A 23,656-nucleotide genomic window follows, 5' to 3' on the forward strand; every position below is an offset into this window, starting at 1 on the left:
GGAGGAGTAATTCTGCCAGTGTTTGCCTACCTAGCTTCAACTGACTGACAGGAAGCTATTTTCTTTGATACAGACTTGAAGGTCCTCCTGTTGGTGACTTTGGTATCTAAAGATAAAAAGAATGTGTGTGTGTGTGTGTGTGTGTGTGTGTGTGTGTGTGATTTCATTCTGATCGTTATAGCCTCTCAAGCTACTGTGATGCTACTGCTTCCATCTGCCGCAGACTTCACTTCTGGGTTGTTCTTTTGTGATGACCTGGGGGTAGCGTTGCCTTTGGGCACAGTATGGTGCACACTTCCCTTTTGCTCATTAATTTCAAAGATTCATCCACTTAAAGCCACTTTGCCCCAAGATTATCTCTTCTCTTGGTTGGATGATCCCAGCTGGTGTGGTTGTTTAACAGAAGACTGCTCTTGGATTTAAAATAATAATAATAAAAAAATCTGTCTTCTCAAAATAGCTCAGCTGCACACACATGCTGTTGCTGTTAGCTGCTGCAGGTTGCTTAGCAATTCTTAAATTGGTAGGAAATTGCTATTGCCCTGGAAACTCAGCCCCCAAAATGCAAACAAGATTTGCAGGAGAGAAGATTTGAAGGACTGAAGGAGAAAGTTGTTTATAGAGGTATCCTTGCTTGCTTTGAGAATTATGCTCTGGGTTTTTCTTTTCTTTTTCTATACCTCCCTGATTTTTATTTACTTTTTAATTCCTTTTGTTTTAGAAATTTTCTAAAACATTCTGGTTACTGAGGTTTTGTGTTAGGAAGCTGGTACTGTTCTTTAACTCATTTAAATTCTCTGTTTCAAAGTCTTTATTGTACCATGAGTATGTGAATATTGTTGAAGTCAAGGGAAGTCTAATGCATGTGTCAATGCCCAGAATTAATCAGGATTGGGTAGGGAAACTGACATCTGAGTTGTAGTTCCATAAATGCTTTAAGCTGATGCTGCTACCAGTAGTAGTCATCCTGATTTCTTGTTTCTTTCCTTGTATCTCATTCTCCCTTACGCTAGCCTAAATGTTTGTGTGGCTGAGTACCAAGACAGATCAGGAACTGCTGTAGATTAAAAGTAGCGCTCTGTGTGTGTGTGTGTGTGTGTGTGTGTGGTCAGGTTAAATTTAACCTGGATCAGCTCCTTGATTTGGTTCAGCTTGCACTGGCCTACAAGAGGCAAGGAATGAGCAGGCTGGACTGTTTCTTTTGTTGTCAGTGCCACTATAGTACCTAACCAGAGAATGTGGTCTTATGATACAGCTGGGTTGATCTAAGAGCTAGCTGTTGCCAAAAAGGGCAGTCCTGGATTCATGCCTCTCTTGCTTCCTGGTGCCAGCTTTGGTGCTTGTCTGGCCTTATGATGGGATGATTAATGGAGCTAAACTAGCAGAAAGCTAATCCCACCCCCTCATTTTCCTTCCCTCCCTGCAAAAAGTTTTCTTTCACTTAACTCTATAAATTGGCTTACTGCAGGTCAGAAAGGTTTTAATACTGCACATGTCTGCCTCTTTTGTTTCCCTTTCATTTCTCAGGGCTTTGAGCTATTCTTGGGGGATTCTGGGTGAATGGCTTTAGGAGAAGTCTATATGTAGTTTTGTACATGTAGTAGAACGCCCTTTTACCAAGGGATAAGCTAATCAAACTTACCTTGCATTTACTGCAATATAGTGTTGAGATAAAAGAAAATGCATCCAGAGAGGTACCACATAGTAGCAGAAGAGCAACTTAACCTTTGTAGTTTGCAGGTTTGATTAAAGATAGCCAATAGGAAATTTTGGAGAAAGTTATGAATCTTACAGCTTGCTGAAAATTGACTCTGCTGTGTTCGTCTGTCTGAAACTGAAGTTTGACAAATACTTCCAGAGCATCCATAGGTCAGAAAAAGAAGAGGATTATTTATATATTCAGGAATGACAGCTAATGTTTCTTTTGAGCAAGTTCATCTTCTCCCTAGTGCTGGTCCACACTTGTGTTGTTGAGGTAGTGGCTTTGTGGTTTATAGCAGTGTAATTTAAGCACTTCTGGCACCTAACAGCTTGTTCCTGCCCCTGCATTATGGTGACACAGCTGTGTGTGTAGCTGGCAATGGACTGGGTTGGGGAACTGGTTTTGCTGACTAATAACCCAGGAAAAATGGTTGTTTTTCAGTTGAATCGACTCTCTAGTCTAGTTCATTGCATGACTGCACACAGACATTTCAGCTTGTTGAAGAAGGGGCAACGCAGGGACAGGAATGAGCCGCTGGATAGTGGAAATGATGAGGGCTGCTTAAATTGTTGCTGCTGCTGTAGAACATCTGTGGGATTGCAGCCTCTCTTGTTCCAGAACCAGCTGGCCCAAAAGTAGAAAAATGCCATGATAGAAAGTTTTCATCTAGTTGGGCAACAGATGCAAATCCTTGAGGGCACTCACCCTGAAACTCTTGCTGGTTATAAGAAATCCTTGCTCTTAAGACTGTCATCTGCTTCTGAGTGAGTCATTTAAACATCTTCATGCTATAGTACATTTCTCTGTGGGAAAGTTTCTGGCATGTTTAAAAATGACAGGCAAACAAACACTTTAAAATTTTAATTAGGTTCTAAATATTAATGTGCATAGCAGATTCATTCTGCAATGACACTTATGGAGTGGCATAACTCTATGGGAAGTCTAAAAACATCTTTACTTTTGGTTGCAGAAAAGGACTCCATGTCCTTCACAGGATATCAGTGTTTTCCAGATAATGTTGATTGTAAATCCTCAAAGCTTCTTCCAAATCCCGGTGTGCCCTCATTAGACTTTTAATTGAAAACACTAAAATTAAATTGATTCAATCAGAGGCTTTGCTTTAGTTTCATAGACTAGAGTTTAAGAACTATCATCATAAAACATTTGAAGCCTTGTACCAAGTTCCACACAGAAAGCCTAAATAAACCACTTTTTTCTTTCCTTTTAGGAGGTGATTTGAAGCTGTACTGTTGTTTGTTTGTTTTTTAAGTGCAGGTATGTTGCATATTAAAACTTGACATTGCTCTGAAAAACATTCTCTTTCCTTTTGGTGTTGGCTAGATGTTTGGAATTATTAAGGGTGTAATTGGATTTTGAGCTTGTGTTGTGCTGATACAAGTGTTGATGTGGCTGTAAGACATACTGCCTAAGGGACCTGATTTAGTTGGAAAGAACCAAATGTCTGGCTATTACATCTGGATCCATTTTCTCATCAGTTCATCATATGTCATTGTAGATGCTGGTGCTGGCCTGAAAAGGTAGGGAAAGAAAGGGAAGGAAGGAGGCAGCAAAATTTCTTGGTGGATGTAATGGCTCGTTCCAGTTTAGTTTCTTTTGAACTGCAGCTGTACCTGAAGAAATACATACAGTCATTATCCAGGATGATTTTTGTTGCACAGAATTGGACTGATTTTGCATTTTGTGGCAGAGCTGCTTGAGCTGCCTTAAGCAGCTATGTTCCCTTTTATCATGCTGGCACAAGTGTGGCTTTTGTGGAGGAATTGATTGTATTCTACTCTATCAGCTTCCTGATCTGGTTTGCTGTGTGGCTGTACAAGCAGCTCCCCTGGAACCCAAGAAGGGCATGGTGGCAAGGCGAGAATGAATGACCAGGCAAGGGAAGACAACGGCTGCTTAAGCTGGCAATTCTGCCAAAGGAATGCTTGGGGAACCACAGCCCCAGACACCCTGCATTTGCTAGTATTGTTTGCTGAGTTAACTTTTGATGTGGGACAGACATTGAACAACCTGGCAACCAGGATTAAGAAGATGATGCCTTCTATGTCATCTATTGCATACATTAGGAAACTTGTAAGTCAAGGTGCGACTCCTCTGTAATAATGCAACCCTTGTTACAGTGCTGAAATTCTGTGGAATGATTTACTAGGGGAACTTGAAGGGTTTATAATCCCAGTCTTCCTAAATCCACTTGCTACAGTGTTGCTGTGGGTTACATGGCAAACTGATGTGTGAGTACTGATCGCCTCCTGCCCTACTCTGCTGTGACTGGGCTGTGGCCAAGACTACTTTTGCTGTAGCTTGGTATTGTGCTTTAAAATGAAGGATACAATTTCAGTGAACTGGCTAATGTGAAAATACCTAGGTTAGGAAAATAGATTCCATTTTAAAACACTGTTGTTAAAATGGTGTTTGAAATGTGATTTGCCTAGTTTATGGTGGTTATGAATTGCTGTTTAGAAACTTCTGACATTCTGGGTTTTCTTTTAAGTACATTTCCTGTTTTTGTAGCCTAGGCAGATCTTATGTGTATGATATATTTCAGGTTCTTTTTCCCTTAGAGAAAAGAGAACATTTTTTTTCCTGTTCAAGGATAGATTGAGGAGAGTAAGTTGAGTCTTCTGCTGTTGCAAACCCTTATTTGGTGCGGTTAGATATCTGTCATCAGTCAGTTCATTCAGGTTGGCCGCACTTGTACTCTAATGCGATGTGACCTAACCACCAATGGGTACTAGACAAAATGTAATGGCGCCAGTACATCTCCTTTAAGAAGGCAACTTGGCTTTGGCTTCGGCCAGGTGTTTCTCCTCGAGTGACAGCAGTCCTTACCAGTCAGACTTGCAACTGAGTAATTACTCTTCCTTTTAGCCCCCTTTTGCAGGCCTCATATCACTACAGGGACAGGACCTAAGACCAATTATATTGGTCACAGTTTAACTCTTTCCAGCATTTGCAAGGATTGTATAGCTTACCAAACTCAGACTAAGTCTGTGGTTCAAGGGTGTGTGTGTATGTATATGAATTTTCTAGCTTTCTTTACCCACTGTAAAGAAATGAAATGGCACAATCTCAATTTTTTCTCTTTGCATATTACTGTTAAAATTTGCTTTCAAATGGGTATGAGCGATGTTTGTTTTGGACAGGACATATATCAAGGAGGGGGCAGATGCATTCTAGCCAAATTGTAACTGAAGTAAAAGCAAATACTTCATATGGCTGTAAGCTTTGGCTCAGTGTCATTTGTTTTGTTAGAACAAGCACCACTTTTCAGTTGGGGTTTTGTCATTTTCTTTTCTCCCCTCCATGCTGATTTTCCCTGCTTCTCTTCAGATCATGACATGGGGTCCTGAGAATGCATATGTGACAACATAGATTGAATAGCGTATATTCATTGCCAATTGCCTTGAATGTACCCTGAATATGTTTTTGAGGAAAACATGCTACCGCTTATAACTTTGGTCTACAGAGCAAACATTAGAAACTGACTAAAGTAGAAAAGAAAATGTGAACAAAAACATTGGAGCCTTGTTAAACAAAATAGAAATGGATAACAACTATTTGAACTACTTTATAATCTGTTGAATGTTGTCATAATAGAAGTTAAGTGGGGGAATACTTAATAAAAAAATTATACTATTAAAAACTTTACACTGAATTTATGCATTCTGAATGATTTCTGGACTAGGGCTATCCTATGGGTTTTTACTTTGCTTTTTTGCAGCCAAGTCTACATGCATCTTTTTGAAGCTGAAGGTTACCCTCTGAAAAAAACTTTTGCTTGATACATGACAAGAGAATTATTTGTTGAAACAACAATGATTTAATTTGAAAATCTTTGCCTGCTGTACTCAGCTGTCCTTCAAAGTTTATTATGTAGGATTACCTTAATTGACTAGATCTTTAAATTTATAGTTTTCCTTTTAAAACCCCGTGTTGGTATAAGACAAGGAGAATAATGAGGGGCTCAGCAAAATTCTAAATAAGCTGACTTCACTGGAAGCACAGAGTGTGGTAAACAGATCAAATCATGGTGATTACCCTCTTAGCCCTTTCAAAATTGAATTTTTTTTTTGAAGTACCAGAAGTTGAGAAGGTTCTCATAAGTTTTAAAGAAAATGATGAAACTACTGATTGTAATCAGCAGTCTCTGCGGTGACCCTCTTGGAAGGTTATGTAAGTTTATAAACTGGTAAGCTTAGCAAATTTCAGTTACTAGCTGGATTTGAATCGATAGTGATAACATAAGTATGATGATAAAGAACATGTTGCTCTTGAATATGAAGACACCATGATGCACTGGAGATGCAGGCTAAGTCACTCTGGTACAAAATTTACTCTCTTTTTCTTTTGGTCCCTCTTGCAGGTTACCATCACGAAAGCCAAAGTGGATTTCTCCGGTGTGGTGTGCCTGCCCCCTTCCGTCATTGCTGGAAATGGGCTGGACGGAGGAGGGGCTGGCGAAAATGATGATGAGCCGGTGCTGGTGTCACTTTCTGCGGCCCCCAGCCCTCAGAGCGAAGCTGTTGCCAATGAGCTGCAGGAGCTCTCCTTGCAGCCCGAGCTGACCTTGAACCTCCATCATGGCCGAAACCCCAACCTTCCTCCACTCAGTGAAAGGAAGAATGGTAAGTGGTACAGTGCACTCATGTCTCATGTGGGGTGCCCCTACTGGTCAGCATTTGGGAACTACTCTGGTGTTGACATGGTACATGTTCTGATGACAGTGCTGCTTCTTTGTAGTATTTTATTCATAGGAAGAAATAATAACCCAGAGCTGGCAAAAGTGGTTTACATTATTAGATGGGAAGGATTCATGTTATTGGCTGTGGAAGTTCCAGAGAGCTCTAGTGATGAATGTTCATGGGTTATTGTCTTAGATGAATACCAGAAATAACTTCCGTGTGCTTTGTGGTGACCTGAAGTTGTACAAAACCAAGATAGAGTCAAAAGAGAGGCATTAGTTCATTTTCAGACCAGGGCCATTGAGAATCTGTAGATTTTTCTAAGTCATCTTGGTTGGTACTTCCCAAGGATGAGTAGACATTCTCACTGCAAATGTCTAAAAAGCTCTAACAGATTAGTTATAAGCTGAGAGAAGTCCTGGAGTTAAAAATGAAATAACTCAGTAGGTGTATTGATTTTGAAGTGAGAATGAGCAGTCTGTTTCTTGAGTTGCCAATAGCTTACAAACAACTAAGATATGAATCCCTCTAACTGTCCATTGACTGGCACTGGAGTTGCGAAGTATGGGGTCATTATGTGACCAGAATTCCTAGTTGTGGAAGAGCACAAACTGTTTGAATGTCAGGATTACCAGGCTGCCATAAAATCCAGTGTCTATTCAGCCCCATCCTGTGACAGGCTAGTGAGACCCTTTGATAGCTTGTGGCTTCTGCCTGTGAATTCCTCTTGGTGATCTCCCCTCACTGCTCTCTGGAGTATATGTTGGTGGTTCTTGGCAGTATGAAAGTCTTTTGTATTTAGTTGATCAAGTCAGAACTGCTATCAACTTTACCTTCAAGGTACTGTGGATTTCACTGTGATTAAGCCATGGGTGTCTTACAGTGCTGGGCATTATGTTGCATCTTATGCATTATATAGCATTGCATGGCACAGTATACTGGAAATGCTAGGGAGCTTTGGAATGACTTTATAAGCAGTACTCAGTGTTTATGGTAAAGTGATTTAGAGCATGTTGACTGTAAGATTGTAATTTGTGTCAGACATACCTCACTTGATGCATTTGGTTCTTTGCAGAAACTGAGCATGCCCTTTTCTAAAGAGTAAATCAGTGCTGTATTAGTTGAAAGAATTAATTGACTTCAAATGAAAACATTATGTTTAACAGAATGAAAGGGAAGTTTTGTTGTTCTTATGCATTATGCCATCTTTATGTGATTGCTGTCATGTTTAGAGGCCTTATGAGTGGAGAAGCTAGAAACTGTACAAATACTGAACAAAAAGCTCCTATTCTTTAATATCTGTAGTCCTCTAAGTATAAGATAAAAAAATAACAGATGAATGGAGATACATGGTGGTGGCAGGAAATAAAAGAAGAAATTGCCGTGTTGGCATGGTGAACTGTGGTCTCAACACATTCCAGCAAGAGGTAAACTTGGATATTTTATAGTTGTGATGGTAAGAAGAGATATCTAATGAAATTTCAATGTGGTAGTTTTGAAAGTGGTAGAGGACTTTCTAGCCTGAAGGCACCATGGAAAAACACATGAGTTTGTTTTCAAAATCTAAAAGCGGCCAGCTAAAGGTGACAATGTGAATTTATTGGAGGCAGGATTCTGAATAAGAAACGATAAAGGGTCCTGAAATGGAAGCAAGCAGTTTATGCTTGATGCCAGAGGGAAAGAAATGCCCATGTTGGGAATCAATAGGAATTAGTGTTCAGGAAAATGAACCTTGTAGTAGCAGTTTGAATTGATGCAAGCAGGACAGAACTGTGTGCGTGGTGATAGAAAAGGATATTCTGTTACAGAGATGAAAGATAAGTCTAGATATGATTCAGTTGTGTGGATAGGTATTTAAAAAAGTGGTATCTTGGAAGCATTTTACAGAAATAGATATTTTTCCTGTATCATCATAATGTTATTTTTGTGGATGACAAATCTACTTGATTGGAACGGGTAACATAGGTTTAAAAAGTATCTGACATGGAACACCTCTGCCCATACCTTTTGCTAAAGAAAATTAGGGAATTCCCGGAAATGACTCATTAGGTGGGTCTCTTCAGAGCTGATAGTTTATCAATGCTGAGTACAATAGGGGAAATTTTACTGCTGGAGGTGCTGCTTTTCAGACAAAGCATAAAGTCCGAAGTCCCTGATCTAGACTACCTAAATGTTCCTTATCTTCAGATGTATATAGTGCTAGGCTAGGCTGTAGTGTGTTGCTGGGTGCTGTTTGTGCCTGCATTCATTAAGGTGTTGTAGGACTGAAAAGTGTTGCATAAATACGATTATCTACAAATTGTCACTACACAGAATGAGACTTGGCTTAGCAAGTTGTTGAGAAACATAGCTGATGCATTTTGGTTAATCAGACTGTTCCCCCATATGGGAACTTTTTAGTTTTACTGGGGTAGAAGTTGCACAGCTGTTAAGAGCTATCATTAAAGCTTCTTTTTTATATGGTGTATTTTGTTGTTGTGTCTTTGGCTTCAAACACTTTCAAGAATGTTTAGAGTTGATTTGTCAGTTGAGATGGCAATCTAATTAAACATTTAAGCAATCCAAAGTGGTTGTAGAAACGTATCTTGTGCAGTGAAACTGCTTCTGTGACAATTTGCCAAACTGAAGGTATGTGGAAGATTCAAGATGAGTGGTGGTGGGGGGGGGAGGGGGGAGGGAGGAGGAGATGGTAAAATAAGAGACTTGCTGGAAGCTGCTTGTCTGTGTCAAAGGGTCTCCTGTTTGCAGTTCTAGACAGGCATTGCTGACTCACAGCTGAACTCACTACTTACACTGAGTGTTGCTTCTAACAGGTTAACCCTTTATATAACTTATAGCTGTCTGTAGAAAAATATTACATAGAATTACAGTAGATTAATTATTTCAGACAATGTGAATGGAACACAAATTGCCAGCGGAGCTGAAACACAAATGTCTTCAGAATATAAAGCATCATGGAATTATAGGTCAACTGGGAAGACTGGAAGTGCGGTCCTGTTTGCCTGCGCTACCATAGGTCCTAGAACAGCAGATTCCTTTTTCCTACTCTTACAGAACTGAAGAGCAGCAAGAGATTCTTTTTTTCTGTTTTGGTTTGGTTTAGTTTTGTTTTCGTCAGACCCAGGTTCTCCTTTCTGTTCTTCTTATTGCAGCTATAAATTATAGGTCTCTATCTAGATAGGTGTAAAGACTTTAAAGCCCTTGACTGGATAATTGTTATTAAATCATACTAAATTAAAGTGAGATAAAAACTATTAAGGGAATGTGTGAAGTAGTGGAACATAAGTGGATGGTTAGGAAACAGTTTTTTGTCACTTCAGTGGAAGAAACTTTATGGGATAAAGTGTTAATAAAATATTTTGATTTTTTTTTTTAGGTTCTATTCAGATATTATACTTAATGGAGCATTTAAAGTGTAGTTATTTAATTTAAGTATGCTTCACAGCAAATTTTCTATCACAGAGTTCACATTCTACTTTTTCTCCTTTTTTACCCATGTCCATCAAGGCCTTGTTCCTACAACCTTCTTTACCCGTGAGAGATTACCTGCGACTGTCTCATTCTTTATCATACAGGCCACAAAAAAGGTTATTGGAGTCATGTAAATCATATCTTGATTTTTCTCAGGTGCCAAGATAACTTTCCCCAACCCTTAGAGCAGGATTGAGAGCAAGGCCTTGATGGATGTGGTTACAAAAACAGAGAAAAGGTAAAACATGATCATACCAATCTTGTGCAGTCTGATCAGTTCTGATCAAAATTGTTCTTTGTATTTAACTTTCACTTGAAATTATGATAATTGCTCCATTAGTTTATTAACGTTCTCTCAGCCTAGTCTCCCCAAGAGAATTCGTAATCATCTCTGTCCAGAGGTCATGAAAAAGATTTTGTTAGCAGTCTAGGGCTGTCCTGGGTCCTTCTCACTGTAGGCTTGTTTAACATTGGGTAAGATGTGTTCATTTGAAAGAATGTTACAATTACAGGTTTGGACAAAACTTGTAGCAGCTTGTCTTTTTTTTTTTTTTTTTTTTTTTTTTTTTTAATTTTACTTGATCTGGGATGCTTGCCTTCCACAAAGTACTGTGTGTGCTGGGAAGAGAGACTAATTGGAATGTGTGGAATTTCAGTAAGACTTGAAGTCATTTAACAGGCATGTACTTTAGGTATCAGAAGGTACTCCCATTACTGTAAAGACAAAGTGCTGTACAAAAAGCATGGGATTTTTGCCATGCAGGCTGTTGGAGATTGTACCTGCTTACAGTTTGCAGGGTTGTTGAACTTTTTAAATGTTTCTAAGGTGCTAATGTAGTGTATATGTGCCTACAGTCACGTTCTGTTAAAAGATGAGTAATGTTTTAAATGTTTATTAGGGCACTTGCTTTTATTTTAAGGAAATGTGCTGGTGGTTGCTGCTATAATTTTTTTGTTAGATTATGTGTTCCTGTTTCCTTCCCCTTCTTGCTCTTTCCTATCATGGAGTGTTGTCAAATTGCATTCAATCAGATTTAGAAGTTGTTTTCAAATACAACTTGTTAGCATGTTTTTGCAGATTTTATAGCTTATCTTTTTGCTACTGTGACTTCAAAAACATTGATAATGATTTCTTAAAATTATGTCATGAATTATCTTTTTAAAGTATTAGCTTATACTCAAGGTTGGGTTTTTAACCCTGAGAAAGGGTTTTAAAGAAATAGGATTCTTCTGAAGTTATTTTCTCAAATTTCTTTATTCTGATGTGTAGAAGACTTCTGGAGTAGTGTGACTCAGAGCTGTATTTAATTACCAAGTGATGGTTATTATCTCATCCAGAATTTACATGTGAAGAATATACTTAAGTGTGTACTGGAACAAAAGAACCAAGACAGGAAATGTATAGCTTTCTCTGATCTGTCCACACACATTCCAGTGAGGCTTGCTGTTCTGTTGTGTGAGTAAGAGGAATGCTTGTTAGAATAAAAACAACCAGTTTATCTTGGATAGATTTGTGTTAAGAAACATTATGTCCCAGGAGGCTATAAATTTAGTATGCTGTCTGAAAATTTCTGATAGAGCTATGAGATTCAGAGATGGAAATGAGCGGCTACTGCTGATGGGAGTTACTAAACAGCTAAGAAGTGGTAATCTCTAGAAATATTTAAAACACATTTAAATAGTGATGGAGGAATAGATGAGTTGGAGGGAGTAATTCCAAAGACAACTTTAATGTGGTAGCTTTAAAAAGTCATCTCTCAGCACAATTCTTGTTTGTTGTTGATTGTGTTAACATCATTATAATGCCCTTCCCCAACCACTGGTTTGTAATATTTTTTTCCTTTCCAGTATCCCTTATGCAGGTTTGCCTTTGAGATTTCAAGGTTGAGGGCTAATGGATGAATATTAAGCATATAATTTGGTAAGTCTTAAGAGAAAATCGATATTCATGAATTTAAACTGCCTGCAGAACAAGTCAGGCCCAGAACTGAGCAGGTGGTGTGTGGTGTTTTTGTGGGTGACCTAAATATTGAGAGTAGTAATGGGGAGAGGAAGCCAGATTCAATAAAGGGAGACTGTCATTCTGCAAGACTATCCTGAAGAAGTGAGCGACTACTTCACCCAGGAAAGATCACATTGTTTTGCAATGGGACACTCCCTGCTAGTACTCTGTAAGCTGAGCCCTGGCTTTAGGTAATAGCACATTTCTGTAGCGTGTGCTTTTTTTTCCTTATGAAGACTTTCAAGTTCTTTGTAATTCTTTGATATCTATCTGGATACTATCAGCCACCTCTGCAAGCTGCAGCTCTCCTCCACAACCAGTATGTTACAGCAAAGTATAAGAAAGTCTGTCTTGCCAAAGACATCAGATAGGGCAATCTTCATCTTCCTTGCTGGTTAACTAAGCAATATTCAGTGATGTAGGCTTACAGTTATGCTTATTACCTCTAGGTTGAATATTAAAAAAAACTCTGACATTCTGTTAATGTTAAAGTATCTCTGTAAATTTGATGTGGTGTTCTGTACTGCAGTAATGGAATGTGAGCTCTTGGACCAATAGAAGAGTTTCTTTGTGGCAAGGCAAACTACTAATTTTAAATTGGATCCAAAGTGACTTAGTTGCACTTCAGCAGTGACGTATTTACTCTCCAGTGTAGATTTGTAACACTCTTATTTTTCTCCTACTTTTAAAATGTCTACTTTTATGCTATATTTTTCAATGTCTTCTCCTTCCTGTGTAGCCATGTTACTTTGGTTTGTCCTGGTTAATGCCTTAATTCCCTGAACTATCTACATATTCAGTGTCACGACGGCAGACAGACTGATGAAACTTGAGTGATGCTTCTGGACACTGACATAAACATTTCCCTAAGGGGGAAAGGGTATTGTTCTCTCTTGGTTCACACTTTGTCCACTTCTGTTTCCGTATATTGCCACAAAGATAAGTTTACGTTCTGCTGAAAATCACCAATTTCTTTATTTTTGATAAATACGAATATCAAAGATAAGTAATTAAGGTTATTGTGACTTATTTCTGTGACTAGTCTCTTAATAGATTCTTAAGATCCAGTCTCCCAATGCAGTTCCTCTCCATAAGGATTGTACAGCAAGAATTAACATTTTAGGCCTGCAATTTTTACATCATCTGGCTGTGGGTCTAGGACTGCATAGGTGGCACTTGGGTATGACAGAAGCCCAAATGATCTGTATTCCTGTCCTTTTAAATCACTATTGATGTAAGGAGGCTGAAATCAGATAAATACTACAATATCATCATTATAAGGGATTTTCCTTGATTGTTTAAAGTTGCCATATGAGTTTCTGCTGCTTCCTTTGAAGCCCCAGCTATGTTTGTGTGGGGAAAGGAACCTATGTTGCTAAAACCTGGTGAGCTCTTCTCTCAGCTGTTGAGCAGCTGTTGAGAGTTAGTGCATCTGATCACTAGAGCAGCCCTGAAGTTATTTTAGATTGGAGGGCTCAGAAAACAGTGCAAAAGTAGTTTTGTGCACCCGGTTACTCATCTTTGTGAATATTGTTGTGGCAGGATAGGGATTCTGACTTGCTCCAAAGGATTTTAAATCTAAAATTAGTCTGTGTCTTTGTAGTACTCAAAATATTTTTGGACTTGATATAAATATATGCAATTCCTTATTGGCAAATGACCTAATGAGAAATGACGACGAGCCTTGAGGAAAGATGTGGAATAAGGGAAAGCTTCTCTGGGGACAGCAGTGTTGGAATTAGTTTGTTAAGATAATTAAATTGTCTGTTGAGCAAATTACTTGAGACTTTTTAGAGACTGAAATTGAATTTCCTTTCTGCTGGGAACTAAAATGATCTAGTAAAGACTATTTTTTTCTTTTTAACTTAAATAGTTGATTATAAAAGTTCTGTTCTCTATTCCAAATCATATGAAACCACATCATCCAAATGTGGGAAACGAGGATTAGTTTTTTAGACCTTTAGGATGAAGGCTATGATCCACAGTGGAAAGGTCTGAGGGAGAAAGTATGCATGTTGTCTGTTTTTGAGAAACAAATGCTACCATATATTTGGAAGGCGTTCTAGTCATCTGGTATGGTGTCTCAAGTTTAGTGGCCAGCAAGGGAGTGGATGGGGTAGGGAAATAATACAATTAGTAAGGAAAAAAACTGGTGAAGATTGAAATAATATGACTGATCTATGGGCAGTATATAGCATGTTTTTGGCCCTGTTGTCTCTAAGATGAGAATCTGCATGCTTATGTTAACACTGGGTCTCCTCGTCCTTGGAGTGAAAGGGCCTCATCAGCAGAGCCCCTTAGGGGAATGAAACTCTACCCAACACATAATCCTCTTTTAAAAGGGAGGGGAAAAAACTGCCAGATCTAGTCTATGGCCCTGTTCCCCCCTACGTCCCCAATGCTTCACTTAGGTCCACCCCTTGATGCTCTTTTACTTTCGCAACTGTGCATTTTATGTTCTGCTTTGAATATTCTTCATTTTTCTCCTAGCAGTAATTTGATTCTTGGGTGTCCCAACTTGACTGTAGTGAATAAGCTGGGAACAGCATGTTGAAAGACTGGGTTTTCTCACTAGCCAGAGATTTTCATCATACAAGGATGAGAATTTCTTGAAAGTTTTGAACAAGATTGAAGGGTTTTCTGTCTGTCTGTCTTTGTATCTTTAACTGTCTGTCTGTCTATATCTAGAGAGTTTTTAAGGGATTGTAACTGTTGAGAAAAGGATCAACATGATACTGCAGGAACCAGAAATGCTGACAACAATCTAATCAAGTATCATCTCAAACATATCCCAGTGGCTAAATATTGCCAGTGAACCATGGCTGCAGAGCTACACAGGGAGTGCCAGGAGGGTATATGACTCTGAATAAAGACAAATTAGAGAATTCTGACTTCATATGCATGTTGAAGATGGCACTAGCTGGATGTTAAATATTGATCACTTTAGGGCTTTGTTAGAGATGATTTGATCATTCTGTTCTTCATTTGTCAGTCCCCAGTGTTAAATTTATCTACCTCTTGAAGGTCAGAAAATTCCTGTAAAATCTAGGACTTGTTTTAAAGAAAATTGCTCTGTTTAGCTTTTGGCTGATTTAGGTGATTTTATTGTTAATTATATTCAGTGAAACATTCTTGATACTTTGGGGAGAGTCTTAAATGGTATATTTTGAGAAAAGCTCTTCTCCTGTTTGGAGAGCTTCATCCCGTTCCCAATACTTTTAAGTCACTTTTTTTTTTAAGATTATTTCCTTGAATTATAATGTTATTGTTTATATAATTTTGTCCCAAATATTTTGTCTTTTTGTCATATTGAGCTTTTTGTCAGCTATGTAAAGCGTTGTATTTCTGAGATGTAAATAAGACATGCTGAAGTTAGAATTATCTGTTAATAAGTGTGGTGTACTTCTGTAGGGCATTTTTATCTGTGGCTTGTAGGACATTCTGTAGTCACAGAACTTAACAAATGCATAGATATGAATGATCTGTATTCTACAGATGGGAACAGAGGTTGGACTGTAACCTTGGGAAGATCCAACAGTGAATTGTAGCAGCCAAGAAGTCTGGCATTTGCATATTCTTAATATTAGGGAACATTGCCTAAAAAGCAGGACATATGTAATGCCAAAAGTGTCAGACAGATTTGTTTTAAAAGTTGATAGCTTTTTCTTTCTCTTTTTTTTCTGAGTTAGTAGTGATTTGGAAAGAGATGAGTAAAACAGTAACTCCATGGCTTTGTATGTGTTTCAGAAATTTCTTTCTTTCTTTCTTTCTTTCTTTTTTTTTTAATGTGTAGCATTGATTTCCGTAACTTAGTCTTACATTTTGTAAAATGTAAGGATCCCGTCTGATCTTTATTTTGTAATTCTGACGTTACTGTATTCTTTCTTTTGTTATGGAAGCAAAATAGTATTTTCTGCCTGCTAATATAGATAGAAAAGGCAAGTGAGGGGTTCTGGCAGGGTTGCATCTTATATGGAGTACTTAGTTTCTGCGTTCATTCATAAAAATTACAGAAAAGTGGTTTGGACACAATACAGTTCATCATTCCTCTGGTGATACTCAATCTGTGAAGTCTAGAAGTAGGATTTAAACCTTAGTAAGATGTTTGGTATTGAACAGGATGCATATGGCAAGACAGTATCTATTTCATCTATTTTCAAGGTGATGTTTATGTTCACCTCAGTGTTCTTTGTTTCTAACAGATGTTCTAATTCTGTTGATCTTTTGTATATAAGGAAAACCCACAGAATTTACAATTTGGAGGGGAGTCTAACTGAATTTGTGCATGATATTTTTGGAAAATCATAGAATAAAGTAAGACTTTCTAAAATTAGGGTATCAGCCTTCCTGTTAGTGTTATTTTTGTCAAAACTTCAGTTGTGGTTGTGTTTTCTCTTTTCTTCCAAATTATGGAAATTCCTGAGGTTTGCAATTAATTCTTAGGGTGAGAGTTTCTCCCACTAAAGAGTACTTGTATGTGGCTTTTGCTTAAATCAACTAATCCTAGTCCTAGATTATGCAGTGTTGGTAAATTTAGAACACATAATTAGGGATAAAAATTGTACCTCTTCTATCAATGGCAGCTCTCTTCTCTCCTGGATCAACCACTGTTGAAAAATATTAAGCAAGAAGCAGGCAAATGGGAATTCATTTATATAAACAAGACTGTTGGAAATGTGTGAAAAATGGTAAGAGAGTAAAGTGCCAAATGAGAGCATACAGGTGCACTTTGTTTTCATTGTCTCTGCTGAAATTTAGTCTTAAGGAGTCTTAAGCTTTGAATGTGATTTTAATGACAATAGATATCTCCTGATTGAAATTAAGAGTGGGATGGATGCCTATTAAGTTTTAAAGATCAGTCTTAAATAATGAGAGAGTGTTACAAAAAAACAAAACCCAAACTTCAGCTACTATCAGTTGCTACTTTTAGTAGGCTTATTAAGATAATTAAATTATCTGTTAGGCAGATTACTTGAGACTTTTTAGAGACTGAAACTGAATTTTCTTTCTGTTGAGAGTTTAAATCATCTAGTGAGGAAGGACTTAGCTTCTGAATGGTTCTCGATCCCTTTGTTCATCTCCAGAAGCACTATGGAAAAGATGGAAGCTGGGAACACTTTTCCCGGTCAATTCAGTTGGCTTGCAACCTGCTTATGAATAGCCGTTGGAGAAGTAGGTGAATCATATGCTCAACTGTGTAAATAAATCATCTTGGTAGGCCCTTACACAGCCTGCACTCAGCAGGCTGAGCATGCTTAAAGCTGACAGGTCAGGAAACTGTGCTTATTTACTGCTTGGGTGCTAATGGGATTATGTTCAAGAAGTGACTGTAGCTGAGGCCATTACTGACATAGGTAACAAAGTTCATTTTCCACATTTGTGGACATGTTGGTTACTAAATAGGAGAAAACATGTTCTTAGTATTTTAGAGAAGTCTTTATGGGAGGGGGAAAGAATACCACTTTATTATTTTGGGAGCAGTATAAAATAAACAAGGAGAGAATACTTATGCAGAACAGAAAGCAGTAAGTGAAGCAGAAACAGTATGGTTAGTGAGATACGTGTGTCTTATTGAGACATCTAACCGCTGTGTTTGGCATCTGATTCAACTGCTGAATTTATTTGAACTATGGTTAGCTACTCATTCAAGAGAGTCATGCAAGATGAAGTGAAATTCTAGATTCCTGTTCAAGAGCATGATTTGGGACCTCTTCCCCCTTCTCCCTCCCCCCCCCCCCCCCCGCCAGTTTGCCTGTTTTCATTGTGTTAAAAATGCAAACTGATGCGCGGGTTTGTACCAAGCTCCTGGTGGTGGGAGCCCCCTAATTATCCTCTTTCTGTAAGAATCTCTTGGTCCTTTTTGCTGCCTTTTATCTCCCAGCTTCTGACTCATTTGTTTTCTTTATAGTTATTTGCTGATTTCAAAAGCTTGCTGTTTCCTTCTCATTATCTAGTTCAATCTAATCTCCCTATGTACCCTCTTCTCTTTTTCCCTAACAGCCTTTGCTTTATTCATGTCACTACCTAATTAGCCCGTGTGGACATCTTGCAGATTCCTTTGCTGTTGGTCACTGTTCAGGTCAAGATATGGACTGAATGGTCTGTTGGCATGACCTGACTTTGTGCTGTAGCAGACTGTTTGGCTCACTGAAAGACTGAGTCATGGAAAAAATATATATGCATGCACACACATGTGTGTGTATATCTTTGTGTGTGTATATAAAGATGGAAGAGGACTGTAAGAATACTTTTTTTTTTTGACACTGTCTACAATCCAGTAACACTTATATGGCTTTTCAAAAATAGTTTTAAGGACTCACGAAAGATGAAGAAATCTCAGTAGCTTTAGATGTGCTGCTGGCCTCTCTGGAAAGGTTACAGTAAAGAAACTTTCCACTAGATTGATAGCTTTACCCGTGATATTTGATGTTTCTGTGTAGTCTGGTATCTCTGCAGCAGCCTCCATATTTGAACCTCACTGATAGTAGTAGCAGCTTCCAGTATTTTTTCTGTAGTGATAAGGAAGAACTGTCAGATTACTGTTTTGTTTTTCTTTGTTTTGTTTGCTTGTTTCAAGTTCTCATACTGGAATGGTGCTTCCAGGGAAAGTCTTACCTACTGAAGATGGATTTTACATTTTTGCTTGTAATATTACTAAATTCTTCTTTCATTTTTTTAAAGTTCAGCATTCTTGATAGAAGTAGAGAACTTTTTTAATATATGCAAGTGTTGTCTGTTTTAGCTTATCTGAAGAGGATGTTTAAATGGCAAATAATAACTTTTAAAGATAATTTCATTTTCATTTTTCTTATTTTTGTTTATAATTTCTTTTTATGACTTTTGACAAGTGGCTGAGTGGAAATGTGTGCGCTATATGCGCTCTGAAGTGCAATCAGTCAGATACTAAAACCTGAATTTCAGGTCACTTTTTGTGCACATTTTACATGGATAGATAAGAGTTATGGCCCCTTACAATCACTGAGATTCTTACAGTGCATTGCCAGAATTAATGCACGTTAGCACTACCACTCTTGGACAAATTTCTTCTTTTGTTAATGTGTTCCATTTCCCCTAAATCTTCCTCTGTACTTACTAACTTCTTCATTTACTGTTCTGGGTAGATGCTTTGCTTTGTTTCTGTGCATTTTATTGTGGTTTTCACTGCCTTGGTGTACATTACACATTAATAATTGTCCTTTTCATCTTAATCTCCTTCTGTGAATATACAGAAAAAAAGACTCTTCATCATAGAACAATCTATGATGCATTTCAATATGTTGTTCTGTTGATATTCTGAAAAAACTTAGAACTGATTAGAGATCAAACTTAAATGTAGAAGTGTGATTTAAATGAATAGAAGGCTTTTTCTGTGCACATCTAGAGAACAAAAGAAGTGTTATTTTCAAGTCAGTGCTATAAATGAGTAGACAGGAGAATTTTTTTTAAAGTTTTATCCAATATAGTTGATAGTTATTCTTAATTTGCTCTGTGTCTAGCCAGTTCTGGAAAAGAACAACAACTGCAACTGAAAATTAGTGTTATCCTGAACTGAATGTTAAACTTTATTCATCTGTGGGGGGAAAAGTTGCATTTTTGAGCTACTTCAGGCAATTAGGGATATACTGAACTCAATTTAGACCCAATTGATGCTGATCTCTTTCTTTCAAAAACATCTCTCAGGCTCTCTCTTCCCTCTTTATAGTAGTAAGCTGAGTTGCTGTAGGGATGTCAACTGCCAAACTGTTTTTAATGGGTTGAAAGAGGACAGATGTCTGTGAGCTTCTGAAGGAACGTGTCCCCCTCTTCAGCTCATTCAGCAGTGACAAGTATCAGTGCTGCAGTTTCTGGAGTTGGTTTTCTTTTTCACTTTCAACTAAAGCTGACATTCACTGCTGGCTTACGGTGTTCATAAGAGTAACCTCTCAGTCATGTACTAAAATACTTTCTAACTTCATCCTGTCTTTTTCAAGCACCTGTTAGTTGATTTGTTTCCTTACTGTTATGTTTTCATTTACTAGTAAGAGTTTTTTAGTTGTGACTTTTTTCCTATTGTTTTTGGCATTTCATTTTGTTTGAATAGCAGAACTTAAAATACTGAATTCGCTTGTTTTGAATTGCAAGATTGCTTTGCTTCAGGAACTCATTGTAATCAGGATTTTGGTTTTGGATGGAGAGGGAGGGAAAACATTCCTGCCTTTAAAGTTTACATCACCACTTTAAAAATAGAACTTTTGATTATAATATGGAATCTATGGCATTTGGAAATATAACCTTTTGTATCTAGGTAGCAAGTTCCCAGGGACTGTAAAGAGTTCCCTTGCTGCTGGTACGGCTCTGAGATGTGTATGTTCTGAGTAGAGATAAAATGACTCTTCGCTGGCTTTTAACCAGAGTCCTGCATGTGATCCAGTACTGAACAAAGTTATGTGAGCTTCATCGTCATCATGCAAGGGGAATTCTTTCCGAAGCAGCAAATGGGACTTTCTTGAAGTCAGCTTTAAATATGGAAATTCCTACGCAAGAGCTACTAACTGCATGAAGGTCTGTTGGCTCTTAAAAGAAATGGAGTGAGGAGTGCACAACTGTGAACTGCAACATTACTGAGTTATTCCATTCATGAAAGATTTGAACATAACCTCTTGCTGCCTTTTATCCCTACGATTAACTATTGAGTAATAGAATCACAGTGTTGTCAGCCAAATCGGAGTTAAAGGACAGTACTAAAATTAAATATATAAAGGATACTTTTTAGTTCTCTTTTTAGTTGTAAGAGGCAGTCTGCAATAAAGACCACATATTAGATTCATTTAATTGGGCAGTACCTACTTTTACTGAGATCTTAAGATTTAAACCAAACACTGGAAATCCTTTATAAAACCTGGAGTAGGTATTTGCTGAAGTGTTAAAATAGTAATTTTTTCTTTAGGTGCTTTGAAAATATTTTCATCATTCAGTTTATGCAGTGAGTGCTCATTCAGTTTACGTAGTGAGTGCTACACTACAGGTTGAGACTGAGGGGGGAAAAGGAGAAAAACATTGAACAGCTTTTTGTCTTTATCCATTCTGTGACCTAAGATGAACTGTAAGAGCACAGGTTACATTTGTTTTTAGTCTACTACATCTTCACTGCTTTCAAACAATTATTCACTGATGGCACATATTTTATTTGAATTAGATTTAAGGCACACTTTATACTCAAACTTTCTAATGTCTCCAGTTTGTTTTAAAATTTAACTAACAAGAAATAACTTTAAGGTGTATGCATTTTATTTAGTTTTGAGTCTACATACTATGATTCTCATTATCATATTGCATCTGTAAGAAAATAATTTTTTGCATCGTATACCAATTGCTATTAAAACACTGAGTAAAAGTTTAAAATGCGTGTCAACTCATGATGAATTTTGCTGAAACTGTAAGGATCAAAGCAGAATCTTTCTTGCTGAGAAATTAATGTGTTAAGTTGTTATGGGCCCTATCTAACAGCTGTCACCATATTTTGTAAATTACTAGTTCAGTTACATGACAAATATAAATCAGCCTTTCTTTAGGAGCACAGCTAAAGTGCACAACAAAATGAAGTAATAAATTATTTAAATCACCTTCTTTAGTGTCTTAAGCATGATTGTATAAAATTAATTGAGGAACACTTTGGATTGACTCAGACTGACCCGTTGTCATCTTTGTGGCCTGCCACTAATTTAGATTCTGGATTAATATCTGAACATGCATTTTGCTGAGTCTCTGCGAATGATAGAATGATTGCAGCATGCCTGCTTTGTATAAAGGGGCACAGTGTGGACACGCATCCGCTCTGTCTTCTGGTTCCCTGGTAACTGCTTGCTCTCCAGTGCAAGCAGTTTGCATCTCCAGTGTTAAGAGATGACTAATGTTTAACAAGGCACTTAACTTTCCATTCCTGTATGATAACAGAAATTTAGATTAAGCTTTAGTTTAGGATTCTTTTTTCTTTCTTTAACGATGGCATGCATGTCCAGTCTACACTCTGCTTATATGCATTAAAATATGAATTGCTAATATTTAGCTTTATTATGAAGCAGTCAGTAATGTGTATCTAGAGCTGTGCAGATCAGTGGTTAGGGATTATATAAAACTTTAAGGTTTTGGAAACGTTGCTGATGTTATTGGATGTCATGTGGAAATCTATGTAGATAAATTTTAATATCTAACTGGCTCTGCTTTCCCAAATCTTAAATGATTTCTGGAGCACTTAAACAAAAACAACCACCCCACTACAACCTCATGTTACATCGGGATGCTCCTTGTTGCAGTGCTGAGTGCCTCAGTTCAGCCTTACAGCACCCTCTGCTGTTCTCACCTTAGGGCTCTTCCAAGGAGAGACCAACTCACACTTGTTTCAAACTGTCTTTTCATATGGAGAAATCTCAGCTGGTCAGCTGGAGAGGGTCTCAACTTCCTTCCTTTGTGTCTAAAGAAACACGAGCCTGTTTTATGGAAGTGAAACTAGATTCTTTTTAAAAAATCTGAATAGAAGAAATATGCCCCTCAGCCATACCTTCCCCCCACCCCCTCGATTTCTTTGTCAAGAGAATTTACTAATAAAACCAGCACAGGAAACTAGTTTAATTACACTGGCACTGCTCCCTTTTGTGATTAATCTTTGTGGTGTTTGTTGCATAATTTAGCAGTAGTTTAAGTAGGTAAGGAGTCATGAAGAAACAGGACTGGAGGGACCTTCAGGGTCACAGAACCCAGTCCTCTAATGTTACAAGTAATTGGGTCATACACTCCCCTTTCATAACTTTATCAAGCATCCATTATTATTATTTCTTACTCCTCAGAAACTCATGCTGTGAATCTGTCCCGGAATCTCACTCTTTGATTAAAAATCTTCCAATTTTCAGTATTAAGCATGCTCACATGGAGTTAAACTGATAAACACCTTAATGCAGGGTACGTGCTTTCACTAGAAGAAGCTGTACTCACAATAACCTTAAGTGTAGACAAATGCTGAAGTAGTGTCTGTTATTGTGACCTGCTAAATACTGTTTTGCATCTTCCTATGAAGCTTGTTCTCTTTTCTTTTTCCTTTCTTTTTTTTAAACAGTCACTAAATAATGTTAATGACACTTCCTAGACATTATACCTAGCGTTCGAATCCCAACAGGTTAAGAACCTATTTAGTTACGCAATGTGAGAAGTAGATTGAGAACAATAATAAATAAATAACAGTAAGTGTGTGTATTATTCTTTGTAGTCTTCCTTTTTTTCTGTCCTGCTTTTTTTCTCAGAAAGGAGTGTGTTCCAAGTAAAGAAATTGCAATTTCCAATGAAGCAGAGGTTGCCTGCAGTCAGTATGTAACAGAAAGTGGCCTCAATGCTTTCTTGGTTTTTGAGGAGAGAATTGCTTGTATTTCTGCTGGAAATTCTCTAATTGAATCTGTTTTTCCTTGTTTTTTGTCTTCTAGTATTTGAGATACTGGAAAACAGTGGCTTTGATTTATTAAAGATTTTACCTGATGCAGAGGTACCTCTGATTAAAAACACAAATCCGAAACCTTTTGATTAAGCTCTCCAGAAGTGTTTAACTTACTGCAGTTCTTCCAAGGTTCAGACCTATTGAAGCTCTTCCACTGAAAGCTGAAAAAACAGATAATGCTTTGCAATACTCCTACGTTGACCCCATGTTACCTTGAACCAAGCAAGAGGAAGATCCAGATTAGTAGGCTCTTTGTGGAGAAACCTATATTGCTAATCTTATCTTGCAAATCCAGAGACTGAAGTGTGAGTATGGCTGGA

General features: G+C 37.7%; 1 protein-coding gene across 7 annotated transcripts in view; it reads left to right on the forward strand.

Annotated features, from left to right (window-relative positions):
* MRTFA (myocardin related transcription factor A) overlaps nt 1-23,656 on the forward strand; it is a 96,287-nt gene that overhangs the window by 13,088 nt on the left and 59,543 nt on the right. For 6 of the 7 annotated variants that reach the window (XM_062587488.1, XM_062587506.1, XM_062587522.1 and 3 more), the window contains exon 4: nt 6,084-6,345. In XM_062587488.1, coding sequence (XP_062443472.1) covers nt 6,084-6,345 — 262 coding nt within the window. Of the gene's footprint in view, nt 1-6,083; nt 6,346-11,761; nt 11,795-23,656 lie in introns of those variants that run through there. The other variant, XM_062587537.1, reaches the window with a different exon arrangement.

The sequence above is a fragment of the Rhea pennata genome, chromosome 1 (assembly GCF_028389875.1).
Source record: "Rhea pennata isolate bPtePen1 chromosome 1, bPtePen1.pri, whole genome shotgun sequence".
NCBI classification, from domain to species: domain Eukaryota; kingdom Metazoa; phylum Chordata; class Aves; order Rheiformes; family Rheidae; genus Rhea; species Rhea pennata.